We start from the raw sequence: 21,162 nt of genomic DNA on the forward strand, positions 1-21,162 counted from the left end.
ACTGAGAGATTAGTTAATGTTGGGTTTAAAGAGAAGATAGCTTGTTTGAAGTATGGACGGACCGAAAAATCAGGTATTGCCGAACACTATGCCAGTCATGAACATGAAATATATTGATAAAATTATTGTAAAATGTATCCAATAATAAATTGTTCAGTGCATTTGAAAGCACCGAGATTTTTGAATGCGAGAACAAACAAAGGGCCTACTCCTTACAGTTAGTTTAGTAATTAAGAAACGAACGTGAAATTCTCGATAAAAAGTTTGCGCGCTGGAAATATTTTCAAGTAATAGGTTTTAGTGTAACTTTAGTAACTGAAGATGATAACTTGGTTATAGGAACGCACGTCAGATAGTGTGTGTGTTGGTGTAGTTGTTGCGTGAACAGTGTATTCAGAATAAATATCACCAACGGTTCCACTGATTCCAATTTGGTTCAATAGGTTTATTAATCAGTATAAAGTCCTGTACGATCGTTTTTATACCAAATATTGACAAAATCTGTTTCTATCCAATCCACAAAAGATACAAACACATAAGATAGTGGAAAAATCGAAATAAATTCATTTATAATTGAATTAAGAAACTTTACCAACGACGAGTAGTGAAGAAGTAACAAAATACAAGAAGATACTTGAGAATTGAAAAAGCGTTTGATATGCCAGAATATATATCTAAAGGGATGCTAAGCAAACAAAAGTACGATTTGTATGTGGAATTCAGAGTACAATATGCACTGCGATCCAAAATATACATTGTGTTCCTTTTTCTTGATATGGCACTGCATTTGCAAGTTGTTCTATCAATTCCATCTTTCAATTAGCTCTAGCTGCAAAAGACGTTCGTTGTATTTTGGATACGTTCCCAGATGCAATGCTTTTTTCCTCTGTGCATAAGGATATGAAAGCCTTCAGGTTTCCATTGAACGCACAATGCCGTGACAAAACTAGTAGTATTGACATTTTTAATCCCTTAGATTGACTAAAGGATAATATTGGAAGAATTTGTGTGTAAAAAGCAGACTTCACCTGTACAATATCCAAAAGAAAGTGTGAATAATACTAAGAAACAAAAGAAGGGACACCCTCAGTATCGACAAAACTATGGGAGAAGCATTTTGATATTTGATATTTATGAGGACTACAGAAAAATCGTAAAAGAACAACTCACTCATGATTGTATAACAAGTGAATTTATCAAGTATGAGAGTGATATACTTTGAGGTATCGAATGTATTTCACGTATTTTGAAATAGTGTGTAAAATTCGAATCTACCGCGAAATTAGGAGAAAAATCATCGATCTGGACCACGTTAATAACGAAATGGGTGATCAAATTCCGAGAAAATAGCCAGTAGCAAATGGTATTATCCTTCTAACACGATAATATACAGAATAATCATTGATGTTCAATGCCAAGTCATAGGAAACTCTATAGGTATGCTATGCTATGCTAACGGCGCTATTTTGGTAGCTGGAAAAAGAAAAAAGAAAAAATTTGAAAAAGTTGCAAATACATTCAATTTGAATATATTGTCAAGGTCTTTCTCACATTTGCTGTATAAGATTGGCAGGAAAAGAATCAGGTTGAGAGCCTCGAAAGCCTTGGCGTGTCAACATTATTAGCAGCAAACATAAAAGAAAATTTGGAACTTTAGGTAACAAGTATAACTCTAAAGCGACATTATTTGGAAACACAATTATATGTCAATTTTCAAAGTTAGGATCTAAAAAACCTGTCATGCTATATGCTGGATGAGTAAAATACAAAAAGTTACAATACACTTACGCCATATAGTTGAGATGGTAATAATAGGCGATACTTCACCATAGAGGAAAAACGACAAAAGACAAATTTGCGAAATGGAAGATTTTACCAGATATGTCAGATATAGATGAACGGGTTGAATAGCCTCTGATGGTGAAAACAGAAACACAACTGCTTTTACCGTTCTCGAGTGAATCAGAAAAATAGAAAATTTTCCAATAGAATACCCTATATATTTTAGGCTCAAACTTTTCCAAATTATTCACACAATATTGTCCTTATACAGCATTAGTCTGAATCTAAAAATAACCATCTTGCTATAACCATAACCAACTTATTTATCTCTCTAACAAGTGGGCTGTGGATATTTATTTTTTTAACAAGTTGGCTGAGATAAAACTCAAGTAAAATATAAATATTCTATTTCAGTAAAAAAAAAACAGATACAGAACTAGATTAAATGTGCAAAAATATCGCCGTCTTCTTTTATAGACTTCGTTCTTGATATAATCCCAAAAGTAAAAGTCTAGGGGAGTTATGTCAGGAGATCTAGGGGGCTAACGTGTAGGACTATTAGTAGCAATCCACCTATCTTGGAAAAGTCTATCCAACAATATTCTGACATCGACATAGATTACGAAATCATCAATATCATAAAAAGGCTGTACGTATCCATGAGACTTAGAATAACAAAAATTTGAATTTAATTAGACAAACTCTGAAATTATTCAACCATGATATCAGTTGATGCCTTTTCTCTGAAAAAATTACATTGTTCATCAAGTAGCTCTAAGATATTTACATAGATGTGGAAAAAATCAATCAACATTAAGTATGCGGTACTTATTGTGAGATAATTAAAAATTGTTACAAAATGATACTTTCATTAGGATGACTTCCTACAGGTAATATTAAAACAGAAAGTTCTGAACTTATTTTAGCACGGAAGGTAGTTTACGAGAATAGAAAACCATAAAATACTCTGATCGTTTCTGTTATAATGTTTTTACAAAGATGAAAATATATGATTACCTGCATAAGACTAGGAAAAAGAAACAGTAAAGTTTCCCTTGAGGGTTTTTGATCAGATTATTTCAATACATCAACTAAAAAATTTATTTATAGGGTATACTTGGGGACAGATTTGGGTAAATCAAATATTGATTGCGTCTTCGAACAAAATTAGTATTTACTCTTTCAAGATGCACGACTAGTTTCTACACATAAATTAAATTATTTATAGACTCTATCCAAATTCGAAGCAGTTTCTTTGATAAGTGAATCTTCTGTGATAGTGGAAAAAGTAAATTACAATGAATACCTATGAATGCTTCTTAAATATACCCTCCCGTCCTTTTTTTTGAACGGTGATACATAGACTGAGGAAATAAGGAGGATGAAGATAAACTATTATAAGCATATCTGAAGGGTTCAATGGAAAACGTACCTAACAAACTCAACCCACTCATACTGGGTAAGCGTATGGTACGCAATAGTTGCAAATTCGATATGACCTTCATATAGATAGCGACATCTATGAGCATTTTATACATTAATAATATAGAGTTGCTTTCAGCATTTCTGGCAGATCTAACGATCCAGATTATGAGCCATCAAATGGAAACGTTAGTAAACATAACATAAGATATTTGCTTTTTTATTAAACCATTCATATTAGCGGAAAATGAGAAAAGAAAATTACATGTGGTTCAGGCATGTTTGCATTTAGTGTTTATTGAGGGTTACGCGTATTTGCCACTCGCATTATTTTGATACAAACCTTCTGGAAAAAGGAATCAAAGGCGAGAACAACACAAAGGAATGTGAGGAAAATAAAAAGAATGAGAGGAGAGGAATATATCACAGCAGAAGGAAAAAAGTATAAACAAAGGCGTCGGACAGAAATGTAATGAACGTTTTCCCGTTGAACGAAGGGTGCAGATTCACAACAATATTTACACGTTATCTTGGGGAATTAAAAATACTTCCATAGCATTATCAAAAATTAGAAATACACCAAAAATGAAAATTCTATTACTATCGCCCTAATAAGAAAATCTGTAGATGAGGAGCCCTTACAGGATAAGAGAGGTAAACGGAGTCCGGAGCCTCATATTGGCGAGCTATATACTCTGTATAAACAAAGGTGTGAAAACGACTCAGTTGTTCCTTTATCTTCCTTCGTCTTTAGAGAAGTTTTTAAAACAACATTCAATCTCCATTTTCGTTGTCCACAAACAGCCACATGCCAAAGATGTGACGAATATAACGCAAAAATTCAGTACACTTTAATCACGCAAGAACAGAGGGACCGCATACATTTTGAAAGAGAGCTCCACCAGAGAAAAAGAGAAGCTGAAGTCCATTTTCAAAGAGGACACCGAAGAACCCAAACTTGATCCAACGCGCTACGTCCTCACTTTTGATTTACCAAAGACTCTAGCAACGCCGGTATTAAAAACGAACGTCGCATATTATAAACGTCAGATGTGGACGTATAGCTTGATGTCCATGATGATAGTCCATGATGAAATTTCAAATGAAGGATTTATATACATATGGGCTGAAAATAAAGTTTCAAGAGGTATTCAAGAAATCGCGTCTTGCCTATTCAAAAATTTGCTTGCTTGCGTCACACACGCAAAAAAACATTTTCGTTCCTGATGATTGGCTAGACATGATCAAAGATTCGAAAAAAAAAAGTATATGTATATCGAATAAGAAGAGATTTCTTTATTAGTAAGAACCTCGAAAGCTTTATAATAAACAGAAAAACATTTAGGGATGGTTGCAAAAGTACAATTGTTAAAAACAGGTTGGATACGAATGAAAAAAGATAAGCCACTCCTAATACCAATGAAACAAAACTAGACCTGTGACCAAAAGAGAAAGGAAGACGAACCTATCCTTTTAAAGACCTTGATACGTTATACCCTAATGAAAAGGAAATTAATACTGAAAAGGCTGAAAATTTATTATTTTTGAATCGGTATATACCACCAGTTGACCACGCCTTTTATCAAAAAAATTTGAAGGGAAATCCGAATACATCAGATTGCCTGAAAGGCAATGATTGAGATAATGTTCCAAATGACCTTGAAGAATAAAACTGCTTTTGTTCCTTTTTATTATTGATTCAATTGTTAGAATCGTAGTTTCATTTTATTTTTTATAGTTTTTCGTATAAGCTATATTTTGTAGGGCCAAAGGTGCCTAACCATTTAGAGAACTGAACTATTTGTTCCTGGCACCATCGTCTCTTATTCTTATGATTTGAGACATTAAAATTAAAAACAGAAATACACATTTCTATCTCAGATTTTATAAAATGGTATAGATATTTTCTATTTTATAAAATCTGAGATAGAAATGTGTATTTCTGTTTCTATACCGTTTTTTTTTCACTTTTTATTATTACGCCTTAAGCACGTTTTCTCCTGACCACTTCATCTTCTAGTAACAGATGACGTGATAGGCATCACTGACAACACCAAGTAACTTAAGCCAATGATATTAAGTAGGACTTTATGGCAAGAGATACCTCGTTTGAAAGGTATTTAGAATGCCTATCCAATCCTACATTTTTTTGAATTTACGATTTTTTTACACCCTAAGGGCATTTACCTCAATGATAAAACTTCTTCTCATATATGGGGCTATCAAGTAGTGGCCCTGTATGGAGAAAACGAAAAGTCCAGCGCCTCGCGTTTCTTGGTATCATAGGGTCTATGCGTACAGTCCCATCCCAACCGCTTGAAGTTCTATTGCGCCTCCCACCCTTGGAAATAGCGAGACAATTCGAAACCATGTGGACTGAATACAGACTGAACTTCCACAAAGAAACGCAGGCTGAATCAATTGACCATGCAAAAATCTGGACACATGCCACAGGTGAATGCCCAATCGTTTAGATGGGCAGCGACCAAATTACGCCTAGGGCCGTTAACAACGAGGATACACAGATGGCTTCAGGGGGAATGGCTTGTCCGGAGTAGGCTCCTGCGGAAGAAATTCCAAAATAAGAGAATATTTTCCTCTTGAGAAACACGCTACATTATTCCAAACCAAGGTATTCGCTGCTGCGATGAAATTCAGACGCTGATACCACAGAAACACAGTGATCTCAATCTGCTCAGATAGCAGAGCTGCCATAGCAGCCGGAAAACTAAGCTCTAGGCTAGTGCTGGAGTGCAAGAAAGTCTTAACAAATCTGTTGAGTGATAACCGCAAGATCTAGATCTTTTGTATGATCGTTTACTCGAACAACAAAGGCAATGATGAGGTGGAGTCACTGGCCAGACCCATCCTTGGTGTAGTTAAAAAGTTGCTATCGCGTCTCTCATTAGTCTACATACAAGGCTCGAACTAAATAGGCGCAAAATCTAACTAGTTAACCGGACACGGCTGTCTAAGACGCCATCTTTGCATCGTGGGTGTCGCAGACGATCTGGAGTGCCGCTGGTGCATGGAGGAGGATGAAATCGCAGGTCACGTAATCTGTGAGTTCCAAGCATTCATACGAGTGCAGTTGAATTACTTAAGAAGCCTCACAACTTGCCTAATGATATCGAAGGGTTTGAGTCAAAGCGTCTAATCGGCTTCTCAAGTTTTGTTGATCAACATGAATAAGCACTAGACTTTGATTTGAATGATTGAACGGTTTTCACTGTCTATGATTAATTGTCAAAGACGTTGAAGTTTTTGAATTGACTTTTCACATGTGATAATATTTTGAATTTTAAGCTTAATTATAGTTAACAAGACGTTTAAATGTCTAAATAAACAAATGGTACGTGATCTAGCCGATAAAGTAACATCTATCTTAGTTGAACATTTTCACTTGCATGTCATCACAGGGCATGATAAAATTATTTTTATAAAATTATCAGATTTTACTTCTTGTTTTTTTCTGGGAAATAGGGGGAATAGGGTTCAGTTTGACAACACTTTGTAGTAAATTTTCAATGTTATCAAGCAGCCTAATTCCAAAAAAGTGAGATATTCCAATGAAGGATTAACCGAAAAATTGGAGCGAAAACACTGATTACACTCACAAAAAAACATCAATCAATCAGTTTCTATTCGTAAAATTGATTCTTTAAAAAATTAACAAACATGTGTTAAAAATTGTAGATAAAATGTTAACAATATAGATTTATGACCGTGGATTTATACCGGATTATCTCAGATTTGCGAATGATATACTCCCAATTTAATTGGCAAAAATCTGGGAAAATGAATGCAGTACACAGAAGCTATGGAAAGAATTGGATCGAAAGCAGTATCAACTATTAACAACTCTATAGGATAAAAAACGAGGACATCGACAACCTGAAATAATTTATCACCTTGGGCTGAAAATCGCACCGATGGGATCAGTTAAACATATGAAATATTTGTACCATTCGAATTTGACTCTACAGTAAAATCTTAATGATAGAATGAAATAGAAAAATATAGAGTGTAGAAAATGGAATGAATCAATAATTGTAACATTGAAACGTAGACATAAAAAAATCGTAACAGGTGAACAAATGATATTTCGAATGTCAGTTTACTTTGGATAAATGTATTTGAATTGAAATATGAACTTAATAGCCAAAAGGAGTACATGGAATATTTTAACTTAAAAATGGCGAATATCTGACAAGCGCTTCGTATTTCTATTTTCCATATTGAAGAACATATATTTTGTATTGTATAATTTTAGAATATGTTTGTGGTAGTTCGAGCATTTACGTTTTCTTTAGTTGTACTGTGGATTTTGACTATAGATATGTCCGAGTAACCACGATACGTTTATGTGATAATATGAAATAGCAAATCCTCGTTTTTTGAGTCTATTTCCATCGATTTGAATTTGAGGATTGGAAAAAATTGAATATAGTTATAATCAGTAAAATGCATTAGGAACATAGGAAACCAAAGAAAATTTTTCATAAAAGCCGAAGAGACTATTATTTACGATCTTCAAATGATAGGTATCATGTTTACTGTAATATTTATACAATCCATTCTCTGAAAGTCCTACAGTTTTGTTACTTCATGGCATTCGGTATTTTCTCAAATGTGAAGTAATCATGAAATTATTCATTAAAATATTGCTCTTATGAACACTCTGTTTACACTACCACTACACCAACACTCACGATTACACTAGTGCGCATTTCCTTCAGTCTCTGAAGACGATAACTTGGTTTTCGAAACATTTCAATTCCAAAGTATCTTCATAAATAATAATGATAGTCAGAATCGTCTGAACTAGAGTCATCATTTGATTGAATTCTTAAGGGTTATGGAAAGGGTGATACCACATATTAATCTTCTTTGATAACATGCACAACATAGTTTTTCCAAAGCTCTTGGCGGTCTCCTGCTACAACTTTTTTACGAGTTCTACAACCTCTTTACTCAGTTCTGGAGACTGATTTCATTTTCGTAATTCTGTTTACGTTTACGTTGTCCTTTTTTACGATATCTAACTGGAAAAAGAATATTTTTTTCAGAAACAAATGGTAAAATTTGAGCTTCGCCACTACTACTATTTGGTATCTTAAGGTGTTGCCGCGAGTGGTAGGATGCGTTATCTATAACGATTAGTGATTGTGGTGGAATATTAGGTAAAAGCTGTTCTAAATCCTTATTATCAAATTCCTACCTGTCTTTATTCTCACTACACTGTGAAATTTCATTGTCTTTATTCGCCCATGGCCTAAAGAACAAACTATTTCTATTTATTTGAAGAAATTTATGAATTAAATGAATCTCACCAAGCGACGCAACTGCTTATCGCAGGATGTATTGCAGGAATATTTCAAATAAATTGGGTACATATCCCTTCTGATAGCTTCGGAAAATCGAAAATCATTTATGTTCACGATGCGATGTTTTCATTGGTAAACAGTGGAAATGATAAGTCTACGTGTACTGACAGTTTGTTGGATGCTTACCGAATTTTATATTGGAGTGAACATATTTCATTTCTTAATTTGGTATGAGTATGTATTGTCTTCTGGAGAGTTACATTTGAAAAAATTAAAGTTGTCTACTCCAGAGCGTCCTGAAAGCGTTTTGCAGTAAGGAACTGTCATTGTCACTACATGGAACACTCAAAACGCAACTTTCGGTATGTAAATGAATACAGAACGAACACAACTTTCAGATGGCGTTGTCTAAAAAATACTTTGAAAGAAGTCTGCCAGTATTATACGAGAATTGTTCCAATGATTATCTCAAATTTAGTTATTTCGCTCAAAAAATTGGTATCACAGAGAGATATGGAAATGTATAAACCCATATTTCTGGTTTTGTCAAAAATAAAATATTTCTACACACAATTTTCCACAATTTGATCAATGTCTATTCTATTAGAATCTTGAAAGTCGATATTATTTCTGAATTAATACAATTATCAATTAATGAATTGAATGTTTTTTTTTCTGTTGGAGCTTTCAAAGTTTTTTCATGGTCCACTTGGTCGAATAAGTTCACAAGAAATATAGGACTAGAATTCTGTGGAAACTGTATGAATGAATAATTGAATAAAGGACTGCAAAACAATGTTAGAAATACCTTACCCCTTGATAGGGTCATCCGTCTATTTGTATTTTACCGTTCTAATAAGATATGTAGGTTGTCTGTCTCATTGTATTCGTAAGTCAAAATTACATCACATACCAACGCTTGTTCGTACCCCTATAGACGAAAAACTTTACTAATGAAGGTAGATTGTTTTTCTTCTTGTGTGATGATAATTTTCATTAGTATGACTTTTCACTAATTACTTTCCAAATGGATCAAAATATTGGCAATACGGCAAGCGCTACAAAAATCTGATGATCATATTATTAGTTATGTCATATTTTGAGGCACAATATGAAGGCGAACAAGTTATTTTAGTATTTAAAAATATCTTAATTTCTCAATTTTTCAATTTTATTACATATCATTATCACAGTAAGTTTACAATTTTTTCATACCATGAAATAAAACAGAGAAGTTCCGCAAAATACGCGTTCTTTTCTCTGTCATCATCTCTTCATTTGTGTAAAGTTTCTTTCCACCATTCCAGTTTCGTAACAAATACTAATCAGAGGAAGGCAGATCAGGTGATTTTAGCAAATGAGGCAATAAATCCTAACTTAGTTAATCTGAGGTTTATATATATTCCACAGATGTAGAACAAACAAAGAGATCCATTAATCTTGCAAATGGTCGTTTATATGAGTATCACCATTTATAAAGGTTGTTTGAAAAGTTTCTGACCTAACAAGAAAAGGAGACATTATTTTCAATAATCATTCTCATTTTTCAACCTTTTCTCCTCTTTAATCTTTCCAGATAATAGGTGACTCTTTCTTTCTCAAAATAGGCAATCAAGTCTCTCCTGCAACTGGTACTTCAAGGATAGGAAACATTAAAAACTATCATATCAAGTGAATTCAAAAGGTGGTCAATCAAGTTCAAATGAAATTCGTGATATCTAGTCGTAGCGATAACCAAGAGCACTTTCTTGTCCACCAAATGTGGTCACTATTCTGCAATCAATCGTAAGACTCTTCTGTTATTGTTTCACCATTTTGAAGATAGTCAATGAACACAATTCTGTAACTTTCCCAAAAAACAAACGTTCGCCCTTCACAATTCACCGTCTTGATTGTTTTTTCGCTCAGATCATAAGTGAGCAGTCGCTATTCCCAACGCGCAGATAGCTTATGTATGCATGGTTCTTCAGTCAGGATATGACTAATGCGGTTGTCGCAATTTGTGGCCGTCCTAAACACTTCTCGTAAGGAAAGCGATACGCCTCCGTTTCAATTGACAAAAGTTTTCATTGCCTTCCAAAAACAAATATTCATTGACGCTCCAAATTCAATTTGTCCATTTTCAGCAAAAATATTCAAAACGACTCATACGATTTTCATACATGAACATAGCGTTCAAATTGCTGAATGTTTAGTGAGTTTCTCTTGACGTATGCACAAATATATTTCCCAACAAGAGCTAACAAGAATCAGACTATCTAATAACTTTCGGCAATCGATTCCAATTATTAGGCACAATGAGAAAAAACGTAACTCTTTAGAAGATGCAATGTCCTATGTTAACAAATATGAAAATTTCAAATAACTTCATGGCCAATTTTATGAGCCTAAAATTCGAAATAATAATAAGAATAATTTCCAATCAAATCTATATTCAACGAGAATATAGAATGAGAATGATCAATATAATGATAAATCAACAAACAATTATCCATACCATTATCAATATAACAATAATAACAATTATAACAATAATTCGTGGATTACAAGAAAGCGTTTGATAGTGTACCTCATTCCTGGCTTGTGGAGGTCTTGCAGTTTTACAAAGATCACCCAAGTATTGCCAGCTTCCTTTTAACCATGATGAAGGGATGGCGAACCAGCCTGCATCTGCAAATCGGTCCAAACTCTCTCAGTACTGACGAAATAACCATTCGTAGCGGAATACACCAGGGTGAATCCTTGAGTCCGTTGTGCAATGAATCTCCTATCTACAATGCTCAATGATACAAAGTACTTATTCAACATTAAAGCCAACAGATACACCAACTGTACCATCTCCCATCTTTTTTACATGGACGATAACAAGCTATACGCAGCAGAGTTTGGTCTGCCCAATTGCAAGACTCCACATATCCACCAATGCAAGTGTTTGGTTTGAGGAAAAACGTATTCCGATCAAATAAGATACCTGTACATAAATTATAAAGGCCAGAGCCGATATCTACGACATCGAGACATTTTAATAATATTCCTAACAAAAATAACGTCAACAGTGGGAGATATCATAATCAACAATATTTCTAAAGACAAAATGAACAATTGAAGAATCATATAATAACGATTGTAATTATAAAAATGGAAAGAACAGAAGAAATGATAGATAATTCAGAAAATTCCCCCCAATTGGAAGAAGACATGAATAATAAATCCGTAAATCTTCGAAACGAGCATCGTAAAAAGAATTGAAAACAGTTGAAATAAATATTGCTGCTAATAATCCATATAACAAGTTATGCAATTCAGATATCTGGTCATAGACATATCAAGTACCCATGACCCAGTTAAAGACCTAAGAAGCCAGATTAACAAAGCATCCGCACTATCAGGATGCCTACGAGATATAGTCTGGTCCAACCCGTACATGCGCAAATATAGCAAAATTAGAATCTACAAGACTTGTATCAGACCTATCATAACGTACGGCACGGAAGTCCGCGAGGACACCAACAAGACGAAAAAAATGCTGAGGGTGGCCGAAATGAAAACACTGAGAACAATAGTGGACAAAACAAGAAGAGACAGAGTAAGAAATACAGATATCAAAGAGCAATGCGGGATACAAGACACTGTGAGATGGGGAAACCAACGTAAGAGGCAGTGGTACAACCATGTAAGACGGATGGACGAGAACAGACTTCCGAGAATAGTCCTAGTAAATAACCCGCTCGGCTCAAGGCCTCCCGGGAGACCACCTAAAAGGTGGAAAGTTAGTTGGCAATCCACCTCTCAGGAAAAGATGCAGAGGCAGCTTCAGAATTAACAGATCGACAGATCTCCAAGAAGTAGAAGAAGAATAATCCATTACCATGTAATGAAAATCCTTTGTTCGATACTGATAGTAATGAGTCTTTGTTAAGACCTGTTATCGCTGAATAGAATTACCCTTACTGAATTCATCATTCAAATGGTAATAAAAAATCTTCATTAGTAAGTAGAACGATCCAATTTCAGGCAGAGATACCCGCTTCATTTATAATGGTACTATAAATTTCATATTATATGATTTTCATTATTTTTTCGATGGTATCATAGTTTTTGAAATTATGATTAGTATTCAAAGAAATATTGATTTCAGTAGCAAATAATTAGTTAGTAAACAAGTCTCGATTCCCATAGAATTCATGTAGATACTAATTAATATAATCAGTTGTCTGAAAATTTTTGAATACGTTTTTAAGTACCGATTGATAAAAGAACGTTGGTTTAATAAAATTTGAAATACTCTTGGAAAGACAAAGAGAAAATTATCTCCTTCAAAGCAGTCTGAATTTAGATGAATTATGAGGTATAACGATAAAGTAAGAAGTTGTAGAAATAAATAATCTCTCTAATTTGGGTAATGTGGAACAATTATTTTGCGAAGGCTATAAATATTGAAGAACGAGAAAACTGGCAAAGAGCCACTAATTATTTCATCAAAGAAGGAGAATTGTGTGAACAAAACAGTATATCCCGAGAAATGATCCAGTAACTTATTATTAATGATAATAACGAAAAGTTTAGATCGTGATTTAAATTTGTGAGAGGAGTTGTATTTATACGCTAGGTATTTATATGAAAACCTGTATGAGAAGGTTTATTGTCGTTATACTCTTGAGGAATACATTCAAACAAAATGACACATAAATTCATTCAAGTTTCTGCGTTTATATTTGCTTTTGACTTAACGAGAATGAATAATAAAAATGGTGAATCTTGATAAAATATAATTATTTGACAGTTTTTATTGAGTGAATTACAGTTAGGTTGATAATGTTAAAAGCCACTGTTCAAGTAATATACTAGAAGCCTACCTCTTCATTATTTTATAGCAAAACTAAGGATTGTGTGATTGATTAGAAGGTTTATATGAAAATTTTGAAAATAGCTTCCAGCAAATACTCAACAAAAGACAGTAATCATCATACAAACTAAATCGGATTCAAATATACAAACACACCAAGTTATTTTGAATATATTTGAATGTTTTTAAAAGGAAAATATTCAGTAATCTGATAATGCAATAATAATAAGAATTGCTGAATTAACTAAAGTAAATAAATTTTAAGCAAGTTGACGAGGTATAATAATGATTTTTTTCTATTTTCTAGGTAAGATTACAATTAAGTTCATCTGTGTAAATAACGGCGTATCATTTATAATGATTCGATTGCTTTTTAACGAATACTTTCTTACATAAGATGAACATATTTTTGAAAAAAAAAAATTAAAAAAATAATAAATTTTATAATCTGCAATTGATATTAGAAGAACTAATAAATGGATTGAACATTTTCCTCGTAAGAATTTGGTTTCGAACGATTTACCTTGTTCCATCTGCTTCCTTCTGAAAAAGCTGATGAACTTTATAACTGTTGATGATAGATCAGGATATGACTCCTGGACGTATTGCTGATGTAATAGATTCAACCATCAAACAGATTGGAATAATTGTAAAATGTAATAAGACCAGAAATAGGAAAAACTCGGTGTTTTTATGTGCCGCAGGAGTTGACTAAAGTTTCCGATAAAAATATAATGCAGCCATTTTTCGAGAGCTCAATAACCACCGTGTAAGGATAGTGAATAAACAGATAGGACAGAATATCCCGGATTAATGGCTCTTGAGGTGTGTATGGTAGAATAGCAGATCACAGAAGGACATTCAGAAGAGAGTTTATTAGTAGATCGAGCATTGTTTTTCATATTGGACACACAATTGGGACTCTGATCATCATTACATCATTATCATATTGGACACAATTTGTTATTTATTCCATATTTGGTATTTGCTAGTTAACTATCCCATTGCTGGGTGAAAATTTCTCAATCTCTGTTTTTGAAATGTTATTGAATGTTTTTTGTTCATTGCGCATCTATATTTCATTTTTCTGCCTTTTAGTGTTAGTTCGGATTTCTGATTATTTTCTCGTGGTTTATTTCGAGTAGGTTTCTAGTATTTTAGTAGTACTAGATTCCCTTTCTCCAGATACATTTTGATATCCTCATCGAAGCATCTTTTCTTGAAGCCAAGAATTTGTTCCATTGATCAATCCCAGTTTATTGTCAAGATACTCTTGCATTTCCTGTCTCGCCTCGTTTTCCTGTGTCATCAATACGATATCTTCTTTTTATTGGTTACTTTTCGTTTTTCTGAGAGTTCCTTGATTTTCCTTATTACTCTTTTTAAAAGTGTCCTCTATTTGCGTCCTCAACTCTATAACTCTTCACATCTTTCACTTCTGTCCGATGTTTCTTTTTTCTATCAACATATCGTCAATATGGTTCTTAATTCTCTCATCTTGTAAAATCCATGTTATTCTATGCATTTTACGGTTATAGCTGGTGCTAACTATCTTCACATCTTGTTCCAAATTTAATAGTAACTTTCCATTTTCTTAGTCTTCACAACTGTTACTTTCCTGTATAGCGTTTCACTTCTCGCTTTAACATTCATATCTTCTACCACAATAAAACTAATATTCTCTATTTTCCATAGGATCTGATTATCTAATGAGATATTATGTTCGAATTATTATATGATCAAATTATGAAAGTATCTAAAAATGACAAAAGTTATCTTTCAAACACACTTCCCGGATTCCAAACAAAATAACGATTTCTTGGCTATTGCTCCAGTACAGGTTCATACTGGCTATGACACGGCCAAAAAGATAAGAAACTATGAGGGGTAAACTGGGCCGTTGAATTGAGTGTTTTTTATGTGCTACTCATGTGTTGAATTGAAATAATTTTCACTTAAACTAATCTAACAAGAAACAATTAATATATGGGTGTGCTAGTTAAGTTCTTGACTAAGAATTTTTGGACTTTTTGGGAAAAAATTCAAGAGTCGAAATTCTCTGCTAAGACTCGTACGACGAGCAGAGCACTAGTCTGAAAAAATCTTGAATTGTTGGTACTGGTTGCATACGAATTATATGCTCGTTAAATTGTTAACTACTCAAAATTTTTGGGCTTTTTTCGAAATAGGAAATTTTGACGACTCTGTCTATTCGCGTATGGTGAGCAGGCGCCATTATATTAGAAATGACTCGTATCGAAATGCGGAGTGCACAAGAATTACATGCTATTGATATGTTTTTCGCGTTTTCCATGTATGATCATTGAAAATCTTTTTTTTTTTTCTATAAAATTCAAAAGTCGAGTTTCTCTGCTAACACTTTTTTGGCGAGCAGTGCAATAGTATGAAAAAATGTTAAATCGAAACACTGTTTGCATATAAATTATGTGCTCTTTATGCGCTCATTGAATTTTTTACTCAATTTTTTTGAGCTTTTTTGGTAATTCCATAAGATGTACGGTAGAGCTGCAGCTCTGAGCTTAAAAATATCGTTACATTCTACGAAACACTAACATTAGGATTTCCATGTACAGAGAAAATGTAATCTAATAATTTAATGGTGGAACCAGAGCTCGGGGCATCCTTCAGTATCCTCACTTTCAGCCGTTTGGATTTTGCATTAATATAACTTTTACATTCAAACGCTTCAGCATAATCCAGATGTATTCGTTCGCAATTAACACCAGGAACATTCCATCTTCGTCGCCGATTTTGTATATTGAACAGAAAAGACGCTAGTTATGTGAACAGCTTGGAATTGTTGAAAACATATCGAATAACAATAATGATATTCTCTGATTCAATTTATTTCAAACAGATTCGAATTTCGAATTGAGTAACAAAATAATTCACATGATTCGTCTTTCACATCTTAAACGAATAAAAATATCGAGGGTTTCTAAGGGTGAAACTGTTGACCAGCATTATATTTTCTAGTTTCTCACTAAACGCCCTGAAAGGAAAAGCGTTTTGCATCTTATAGGAACTGACAGAATACTATATTATAATACAAGTAACAGAAGGAGTTTTATTCAACTAAGAGTTCCAAATTCGGACACAAGCACGTAGCGTAAGTAACCGAAGGAACGAATGCTGGAAAGGCCTTCTGTTATTAGTGTTTTATACTATTTTCTCTGTTTCAGCTTGTATCCATTTCATTTATTTATAGAAAAAATGTAGGAATATACATTAGGAAAATAACACCTCAACGTGGATATTTGATAGTTGTTTTTGGAAATATTACTTGTATTTAAAAGTTTCCTCAAGTCATTCCTTTTTAAGTTTAGATGTTCCAAGAAATTTCTTCACTGTAGATTCGTATATTTTATCTATATTGTATGACAACGTTTACTATGTCTAAAAACTCATTATAATTTATTGTATTGAATTAACCTCACAACATCCTCACACACTACAGAAATTACCAAAAATCGTTCAAGAAAATATTACCAGGAGTGTCACAATAACTGTAAGTACAACATTAATGAGAATGTATAACTCATGGTACGTGTTTGAATTGATATTGAATTTTTTCTGTAACTCACCACTCTTATATTTTGTCCATTGGAACATTTAAACTATCATTTGTATATTTAGAACTTCATGATAAATATCTAAATAAATTTTCATCGTACGTCCTATCGCATTCTTTCCCTTGTTCAAAAATTATTTTCTAATTTGAAAATTGATTATGTGTGTATATCTCTATTACAATTCCAATTAGTACATCAATTCTTATACAGTATTGTTCTATTTATAACGTACATAATATATCTCTCCATTATTCACGAAGTTCTCATTATTGGATCGAGTCTTTGTGACGAAATTTATTGACGTATTCAATTAACGTATGTCTAAAGCTGGCACACATTTCCATGTATCGATAAAGTTTTTCCACTGAAGCGAATCATTTCTACAAAGGCAGGTGTGTGAATTTAATTTAAAAATAATTTTCTGTTCATATGGAATCAATAGTGAAGGCAATCAACAATTTTTAAGATAGCATATTATTATAACAACGTTCTTAGTCGCTGATTTGTCACTGTTTTTCAGGTTATACTCTATATTATTGTCATTAGATCATTTATCTAAAGCATTGCATATAATAAACGCGAGTATGACGCGCTCCAGACTTTCATGAATGTTACAATCACACCCCAAATTCAAAGTCCCCCCATTAAGTCTTTATCAAAATATGATATTGTCAATGACAACTTGTTTATTTATATTGATCTAGACATAATCTTCATCATGTATATCAAAATAATTATAAAATCAACTTATAACTTTGTTCTAAAAAAAAATTGATTTTTCCTTGGTCCCTTCATCTCAAATATATAGCAGTCATCAATTAAATTATTTGTAGTTTTATTAGAAATCTCAAAATAAAACTATGAATTTCGCTTTTTCGTTCTTATGAATGTGACCATTTCTAATAATTCCCTTTTTTGTGTATTAGATTCCGTTGCAAGAATTTTTGAATCTTTTCAAACGCACAGTTTTCCCAGAAAATTGGAAAACTTGATTCTCAAAAATCTTTCGCGCGAAAATATGCGTTTTGGACAAAAGTTGCCGGGAATTTTATATACTACAATTTTGCAATCCACTATTTTCCCCAGTTAAGCATACTTTTCGAAATAATGCAAGAAAATTTCTTAAATCTTCTGCGCATCCTCGAGTGGCTTAACTATACAAAGTAGGATAAAATTTTTGATGACAAAGTTGAAGGAAATTTATTTTCTACAACTGATTTGGATTAAGTTTATCACCGGGACACATAGTTTTCTCGCAAAATGTGGAAATAAGTGCAGAAACAGCAATTTTTGGTATATATGTCAATATCGTTGCCCCCTCGCATTTTCGAGACTGCGGCCAAAATACATCGGAATGGACTGCTCTTGTTGCTGTGGAGAGAATTTCTCTGTAAAATAACTAATTTGAGTGGACTATTATTTTCTATACAAACTATGAAATCTGCTCGTGTATGTGATTGTTTCCACTGACTTTCGCGTATATTTCATAATTATGGAAACGACATTCTCTTTTCCAATTGTAAGTTGTGAGTGATTTGTTTGTTGCTTTGTTGTAAGCTGCTTTATAAGCAGCAGTCTTGCAGTCAGATTGTGTGTTTAATACAATTTATTCAAAACAATGTGGAGTTTCGTCGTGAGAACATTCTCAACCTAATACAAACAAGACAGGTAGAGAATTTATGGCCCACGTGTTCACAAAATGTGGAAAACATTTATTAGAATCTTGGTTGAGAAGCTACACATAGTGAAGGTATGAACGAGTAGCTTTCGTTTTGGAAAAGCACATACGGAATTTCCACTTTATTTCAATAGATGATCTATCGATGAGAATAAAGTATAAATGCGCGTTACAAACTATTTATAAGTTCTTTTTTTCTGAAAAACGAACATTTTTAGATTAAGTTCACCTTCTTGTAATTTCTATATATCACACTCAATTTTGAAATATAGAATTGGAAGCGACATTTAAAGACATTAAAATATGGAATTTTCTGTTGACATCCGAATAAGTTGAGTTGGAGTTTTCTTTTCGTCATATCTAGTTTTCAACGAGCGTAATGTCATTCAAAAAGGCACTATCAATAAACCACAAGTAATAATAATAGCCGACAGTAAACCTGGAGGATGTTCATATGCACCATTTTTTTTATGATAACTTTTTTGTTGGTATGATTCCACTTTATCGTATTAACAGAGACTTTGAGAATAATATTATTAATAAGCCAATAAATTAATTAATAATTTGATACAATTTAAGATGGAAGGAGCAGCATAGTAGTCACCATTCATACCATTAAACAAAGTAATGCACCTAATACAAGAATAACATACACGTTGGCACTGTTTAGTTAATGATTCCATTGGAGCTTGATACGAACGCAAGACTTTTCTCTTCTAGCTATGTCTTGATCTTATTCGGAACAAAAGGGAAGAAAAAATTACCAGAATAACTTAGAACAATTTGGACTTATCGCTTACAACTTTGGGGATGTGCCATTAAAAACAACTTAGACATAATACAGAGATTCCAGAATAAAGTGCCAAGGAGCATAGTCAACGCCCTTTGGTGCTACAGAAACAATGACCGCCACAGGGACTTGGGCTCAAAAACTGTTAGTGAAATCATCAAAACATTCGCAGGAAGCCACGAACAACTTTCAACCTGAAAGGTCACATTTTGGGCTCCGGCTAAGCTCATCATGCAAATGTGTGTTGTCAGAGTTCGTTGCCAGATTTTGAAGTGTTTATGATGTTCAAAAATTTCAATATGTTTTCAAATTCTCAAATGGAGCGCCACTCTATTCATTAACTTAAACGGAGAAAGGTGAAGAAATAGGAGAAGATATCTTTAGGAATAAAACTAATCGTTAAGATTTGTCTTTAAAATGATTTGTATTAAAAAAATGAAATCAAAATACTACAAGTAATCTTGACCAAGAAATTAACAATTATTATTATTTTGATTTTTTATTAGATTAAATTATTTAAAAAAAGGAAATTTTGAGAAACCCATGGTCCCAAGAAAATCTTAACGAGTTTATTCAATTTCTTGGTCAAAATGAATGTTTCAAGAATCTGTAAACAACTCAACTCGTTCTGAGTACCTTCATCATTAAAAATATCAATCTTTATGATGACAATATCAAATTTGACATTTTCACATTAATTCTGTCATATCTCAAAACTCGAGTGGCAGTCGTCGAATATACCCTTCTGAAAAATATCATCAAATTTTTTGTTCCAGCTTTTAAAATAGGATTCAATCAATATCCATATATGTGACACAAGAAGTATTACCATGCATTAGAATAGTTCGTTTTTTATCTGTTAAATTTTTAATCTAACAATGTATCTTACTTAGGCATGTAAGTTACAGGATTTGCAAATTTTTTATAATAACTCCGAGTTATATGTCATGGGAAGGTATTCCACCAACAGTTATCTATAGTTCCCCATAAACTTGACGCCAGAAGAAAAAAAGAGAATTGAAATTGAACATTGAGAAACTACAAACTCATCGTTTTTTAAACATTCTAGTAAAAATTTATTCATATTCATGAATTGTTTCTTACCTCCAAGTTGCGATATTGCCTCAAGTGAATAATAAAAATGTACTCGTAGTTCGTATTTATATAAACTGACCTGAAACAAAATAAACAGATGAATATTACAGAAAGTTTTGATATATAATTAGTCAGTTGTTAGAACTGCATTCTGGTTTTCAGGCAAAATTTTATTTTCTCTATCACAGTTTTGTGATACAAAAACTATAATGAACAATTTTAAAATCGTAATTTGAATGAGGAAAATATATACAAGAGAATAATAATGTTTATCGAAATGTACATACATATTATTTTTATGTTCCTTTCAAAATTAGTTACGAGCAAAAATTATTTAGAAAAACTGGTAATATATAGAAGCTAATTATGATCATACCGGATGAGGAAGAAACTTTGAGAAGTTACTATATCATACTCAAATATTATGTACAAATTTCTTTACTTTCTTAGATTTAGTCTCTTCTCTTTCAAAATTAGTTAGGAACAAAAATTATTTAGAAAAACTAATTTTGAAACAGAAGAGACCTAAAATCAAGAAGATTTAGATAGATTATTATATCAGAACGTCTGAGAAATTGAAGAAATTTGTACATATTATTTGAGTATGATATAGTAACTACTCAAAGTTT

The 21,162-nt window shown here is 32.8% G+C and overlaps 2 protein-coding genes across 2 annotated transcripts in view; one reads left to right on the top strand and one right to left on the bottom strand.

Moving 5' to 3' along the window:
* Positions 1 to 21,162, bottom strand: part of LOC130446774 (connectin-like) — a 776,872-nt gene that overhangs the window by 329,941 nt on the left and 425,769 nt on the right. The window lies entirely within an intron of this gene.
* LOC130446869 (uncharacterized) lies at positions 11,956 to 12,354 on the top strand. The gene has a single exon (XM_056783375.1). It carries the CDS (start codon positions 11,956 to 11,958, stop codon positions 12,352 to 12,354), a length of 399 nt encoding a protein of 132 aa, XP_056639353.1.

The sequence above is a fragment of the Diorhabda sublineata genome, chromosome 7 (assembly GCF_026230105.1).
Source record: "Diorhabda sublineata isolate icDioSubl1.1 chromosome 7, icDioSubl1.1, whole genome shotgun sequence".
NCBI lineage: Eukaryota > Metazoa > Arthropoda > Insecta > Coleoptera > Chrysomelidae > Diorhabda > Diorhabda sublineata.

What these genes read in the sequence shown, in the direction of transcription:
- LOC130446869 (XM_056783375.1), top strand. Translation starts at nt 11,956, where the DNA reads ATGCGCAAATATAGCAAAATTAGAATCTACAAGACTTGTATCAGACCT.